The sequence below is a fragment of the Lycium barbarum genome, chromosome 11 (genome assembly GCF_019175385.1).
Source record: "Lycium barbarum isolate Lr01 chromosome 11, ASM1917538v2, whole genome shotgun sequence".
In the NCBI taxonomy this organism is placed as follows: domain Eukaryota; kingdom Viridiplantae; phylum Streptophyta; class Magnoliopsida; order Solanales; family Solanaceae; genus Lycium; species Lycium barbarum.
In genome coordinates, this window is record NC_083347.1 from 6,784,032 (window position 1) to 6,789,657 (window position 5,626).

The 5,626-nt window shown below is 31.3% G+C and overlaps 1 protein-coding gene across 1 annotated transcript; it reads left to right on the forward strand.

Moving 5' to 3' along the window:
- Positions 1-1,772: 1,772 nt before the first annotated feature.
- LOC132618794 (basic leucine zipper 61-like) lies at positions 1,773-5,341 on the forward strand. The gene is made up of 4 exons (XM_060333801.1): positions 1,773-2,476; positions 3,358-3,448; positions 3,584-3,710; positions 4,593-5,341. The coding sequence occupies exons 1-4, from the start codon at positions 1,941-1,943 to the stop codon at positions 4,733-4,735; spliced, it is 897 nt and encodes a 298-aa protein (XP_060189784.1). The 5' UTR covers positions 1,773-1,940; the 3' UTR covers positions 4,736-5,341.
- The last annotated feature ends 285 nt before the right edge of the window (positions 5,342-5,626 follow it).

A 5,626-nucleotide genomic window follows, 5' to 3' on the forward strand; every position in this document is an offset into this window, starting at 1 on the left:
TCCTACGTTTTTCTTTTTTTCCCACTGGTCATTATGGAATATAGTATATGTAGGCGCAGGTCTTCCTAGACCGAACCCCCATGTGTTTTATATTAAACATATCAAAATCAACAGTGGAAGAGGCGCTGGTTGTGCGAGATCATTATGACTGAGGAAGCCCATTCGACAACCATAATAGGCTCTATAACCGAATCACGCATACTAATAACACAGCAAATTAGAGGGGACAAGAGGTTCCACTCATCAAATCTCGATTAGCCTCTTCGATTGTTGTTAAGAGACTAAAGACCCTTCTATTCCCAAAAGCGCTTTATCGGTGGAAGGTGTCAAATGATGGCCGACTTGTCTTGTCTTTTCGATTGATTGGCTTACGGGTTGCGCAATGCATTTTAAAAAAATTTGGTATTAGGTATTTATAAAGAAAATACCGAAATACCGAATATCATACCGAAGTATAAAAATTACATATACAATTCATATATATTAATATATATTATAATACTAACAAATATTTAAATTAGTATTAGAACAAAACTAATTGTTTAGACATTTGAACTTTGGCTACTCTTTCTTGATTGAAATGTTTTTGTTGTGTAATTAATTTACGAAGGGGATTGCTTGTAGTTTTTTTTTTTTTTGAATTTTTCATATGTGAGGTGTTAGTACGACATAATTAAGACATTTCTTGAATAGGCGAAGTAATTCTCTACGATATGATTATATGTTCGACAAAGTTGAACAAACTTTGGTTACCGATTTACCATATCATAAAATATCGAAATTGAACTTAAAAATATCAATCATACCGAACTAATTTGGTATAGTAATGATATAGCATTTTTAGAAATCAAAAACTGAAATTACCATACCGAAATTTCAAATACCATATCATACCCAACTTTACATGAAAAAGTTTTTAACTGTCAAAATGATGGGTGATAATTAATTTTACTTTACCACTCCTTTAAAATTAAAAAAGAGGAGAAAAAGAGCAAAGGTCAAAAGGGTCACATCGAAAGGCACGTGGTGACTGATTCCCGCCAGTTAATAAACCGTTGAGAAAAGACTAATTTCCCTCTCTTCACAGCTGTAGCTAGCTGTCCTTTATCCCCCCTACCATGTGACTCAGTATTCCTCTTCCTCCCAAAACAAATAAAAAACAAAATAAATATTTGTCCATTAAAAGTTACTCCTAAAATACAATTGTTACTATTAGGGGTCGTTTGGTTTGAAAGACTAAGTTATGTTGATTAATTATATTCGGATTAGTTATTTTGAGATTAATTGTCTGATATTATTTCTTATCGATTATTTGGTTTGTTGCATTAAAATAAAACGCGTTGCATAATTTCTGAGAAACCTTCCACCATAATTTATTCAAGGATAACTAACTCTGGTACTATTATTCCAACATCTGTTAGTGATAACTTATCCCGATACTATTTTTAATCTTGGCAGTACAACTTATCTCAAAATTAGTAGCCAAACAATAGATAAGGCGGTATTAAACTCTTATCTCACGATTATTTATGCTTGTCCACTATATCGAATGACCCTAATACTTTAACTATCAACAATGGTTATGGTGAGATCGACTAAATCTTTTTTCTCTTAATTAGATGTTTCGGATTTAAATTTTGAGTACAAGAAAATATAGGCAGTAATTCCTTCTTAAATGGGCTTTAATAGCTTGAATCCGAATTAATTAATTGAGCCTCCAATACAAAGACCAACACAAGTAAAAAAAACTAGAATAAATACTCTGCAACTCTTTAACCAACTTAACCTCCTAAAGTAGATACTCACCTTACATCCTTTTGCCTTCCATTATTACCCAAAATACACCTTATTCTCACTTACTATTATCCTTTCTTCTTGTTCTTTATATACCCAAAAGCTCAATTCTCTTGAACACACATACAACCTTTGCCATTTTAGGCATGGCTCAACTACCACCTAAAGTTCCAACAATGGCACACAATTGGCCATTTCACAACATGCCCCCATTGCCTAACTCAACCACCATCGCTGTCAATCACCACAGTAATTCCTCCTGGGTCGACGATTTCCTGGATTTCTCGTCATCCAGGAGGAATTCACACCGAAGATCAGTTAGTGACCCGATTGCATTCGTGGAGGGTCCATTCAGGTCGAATAATAATAATAATAATAACGGGTTTGATAAATTGGATGATGAACAACTTACTACTATGTTTTCAGATGATAATGCTGCATTTGCTGTTACAGCACTGTGTTCTAATCCTTCAAGTACGAATCCTTCTACACCGTCTGATCAAATCAGTGATGAAGATCAGAAGCAGTCGGGCCCACTAGATGCTAATCAAGTGGTTCAACCGAAGAATGAACCTGGTGAAGTTGATAGTAATTGTGATAATCAATTAGCAGCAGCTAATAAAACAACTGCTAATGACTCTTCTGATAACAATTCTATTGTGGATCCAAAGAGGATTAAGAGGTAATTAAGATTATGACTAACCCAATTGTGTTAAAGCATTAATCTTTAGTCTTCTCCATATGTAATTGTTTAATTGTGTGTTAAACTGTTAACAGGTTACAGATGATATTGTTAGTATTTGATTAATTATACTTTCAATGTGTTTATTAGTATTATTGCGAGCCTCATTGTTTTTCAAGAACCAAAGCCGTACTAATAATTATTTTTGATAATGGGAGACAATGAAATTAAACTCAAAACCTTTGACCAAAGATTGAGTTAGAGCGAAAATTATTTTATGTATATATAGTAGAGAATATTTTGGTTTCTCCATTACTTATTTCTTCATATTTTGAATTATTTAGTGAAAATTCTAGCTTCATTTTGACTGTGGTAATGACATGTTTAATTGTGTAATTAAGTTATCTAAAAGCTTAAGTTAGAGATGATATATTTTTATTTAATTAATTTTTATATTCAGAGTAATATCAATAAAAACACAATTGGACCCACATTGAGCACTGCATATTATATTAGCGGAATTAATAAAAAATATGTTCAACAAATTGTAGTTCTATACTCCCTCCGTTTCAATTTATGTGACGTAGTTTGACCGGGCACGAAGTTTAAGAAATAAAGAAAAAAATTTGAATCTTGTAGTCTAAAACAAGTCAAATATAGTTGTGTGGTTATAGATCATCTCGTTAAGCGTAAAAGATATAGTTTAAAGTTAAATATTTTCAATAAGAAAATGTGTTATTCTTTTGAGACTCACTAAAAAAGAAAGTGTGTCATATAAATTGGGATAGAGGGAGTATATGTTATGCTTTATTATTTAATATTTAGGAGTAATAACGGGTTGTTGTTTGTTTGTTTGTTTTTTTTTTTTTTTTTTTTTGTAGAATTTTAGCAAACAGGCAATCAGCTCAGAGATCAAGAGTTAGAAAGTTACATTACATTTCAGAGCTGGAAAGAAGTGTAACCTCTCTGCAAGTAAGTGTATAATATAGTATAGTAATTAATTAACTCGCAACTTGTTCATTAATCATAATCATGTGCTTTTAATTAATAACTTGAATATTAATGCTAACTTCTGTTTTTTTTTTTTTTTTTTTCCTTATGTTGAAGACTGAAGTATCAGCATTGTCACCAAGAGTTGCTTTTTTGGACCATCAAAGGCTGCTTCTTAACGTTGATAATAGCGCACTCAGGCAACGAATTGCAGCTTTGGCTCAAGATAAGATATTTAAAGATGGTAAGAGTTTAAAATTAAATCATTCTAAATTAGAAAAATTAATTTTATCAACTTTATATTATTTGTCTAAATGGTCTGCATAATAAATGGTATTTTTGAGTAGCATAATTAAATGAACGACATGCATGCAATTCATGATTGATTGTACTAATTACGTTTACACCTGGCCGGTCAACCACAAATCCACAATGCAATCAATTCACCTAAATTTCACGTGCCGTGAACAGAATTGTTCCTGTAGTAATAGTATGGTTTAATTTAGGCAGCGCATTATTTGTACTTACCTATTAATTATGTTTAAGAAAAGTTCACAATTAATGCACTAATTATCACTCATACTTTTTGACGGAAAAAGAAAAAAAAAAAAAAACTTATTCAGCCAACAGAATTAGCGTGTTTTAAGGTTCAAGTGGGCGTCTACCTTAAATGTGTATATGTGAATCTAGTAATTTTTGTCTAAACATAATATATATATATCAAGAAATTTATTAAATATCTATAAAATATTTTATTATATCTTTAATTTTTGTGTTTTATATTAAATTTAAGATTACTATAAGAATTTATAAATTTCAAATTTTAGATCCGTCTTTATCCGTTCAACGTCAGCCTTGTCTTACGGGTACATGGAATTTAATTGTTGGAACCAATTTGAGAGCCTTGCCATGTCGAACGTTTAATCCAATTAAATTCTTTACACTATTAGGTCATCATAATTACATGTTGTTCATGAAAAATGAGATATGTAAAATGTAATCTAAAAAATAAATAGATATTAAGTATCTTAATATAATATGTTAAAATACAATGATGGTGTAAAACTTCTTTACATTATCGATATTTATATAAGTTACACTTTTTTTTTTTTTTCGTATTTGGCAGCTCATCAAGAAGCACTGAAGAAGGAAATTGAAAGATTAAGACAAATTTATCATGAACAGAACATGAACAAAATGAACAACAACGGTACCGCCGATGCACCACCGTCAGCGGCGGCGCCGATGAGTTGCACGGAAGAAGCGTAAGCTTCTCAAAAAAGTATTACCATCAGCTAACCTGCGCCTTCACGTGATGTGTTCCCCTCTTCTTTTTTTCAATTCTCTTGTGGACCTCTTTCACTAGCTGTGATAATTAACATTATTTTAGGAAATTCCTACTACTTGATTTAAAATAGTGTTAGTAAAAGATTCATTTGATATTTGATGAAAAAAATAAACCCAAAAAGAAAAGAAAAAACAAACCCAAAGTTTGCTATGTTTGTATTTTATTGTGACTAATTTTATTTTATTCTATTCTATCATTATTTTTGGTCATGTTAGGGTTGAGATTGAGTCGATTAATTTGTGTCTGATTGTGATTCTTGTATTTTATTTGAATGTACAAGAAAAAGGGTGCTTTATTTAGGGCCAGCCTGTGGATGGTGCCATATGGTTTGGAAATTTTAACATTGTAATTTGTAAGGGTAGTTTTTGGTTGTTAATTTGATGAATTTTCCTATTGTAATTTCCTTAGTTCTGTTCTGGTATAATAACTTGTATACCTTCTTATTTGTTCTTAAGGAATGTAAGGACAAATGAGGAAACAGATCAAAAGGAAAAATTAAATGAAGAATTGTTGTAGTTGTTTATTCACTTTTATTTATGTAATTCCTTCATGTTGATTTTCTGGTATAGTTGTGTATATAATTGGAAAAAAAGTTAATATATATTCCAATTGTGGCGGATCCAGAATTTTTAAGCTATAGGTGCTCAACTATTTCTATTTTGGAATTGCTCCTAAAACTGGGTGCTCAATTAACATATTTCTACTTATTACCAGGTTTCCTATATTAAGTAATAGTGTTGGCTCCATAATCTAATGGGTGCTCAAGCACCCATAAGCCTGAATGTAGATCCACCACTAAATCCGGTAGGCTT

What these genes read in the sequence shown, in the direction of transcription:
- LOC132618794 (XM_060333801.1), top strand. Translation starts at nt 1,941, where the DNA reads ATGGCTCAACTACCACCTAAAGTTCCAACAATGGCACACAATTGGCCA. An exon ending in GATCCAAAGAGGATTAAGAG is followed by an intron (nt 2,477 to 3,357) that starts GTAATTAAGATT and finishes TTTTTTTTGTAG; the next exon opens with AATTTTAGCAAACAGGCAAT. An exon ending in AGATAAGATATTTAAAGATG is followed by an intron (nt 3,711 to 4,592) that starts GTAAGAGTTTAA and finishes CGTATTTGGCAG; the next exon opens with CTCATCAAGAAGCACTGAAG.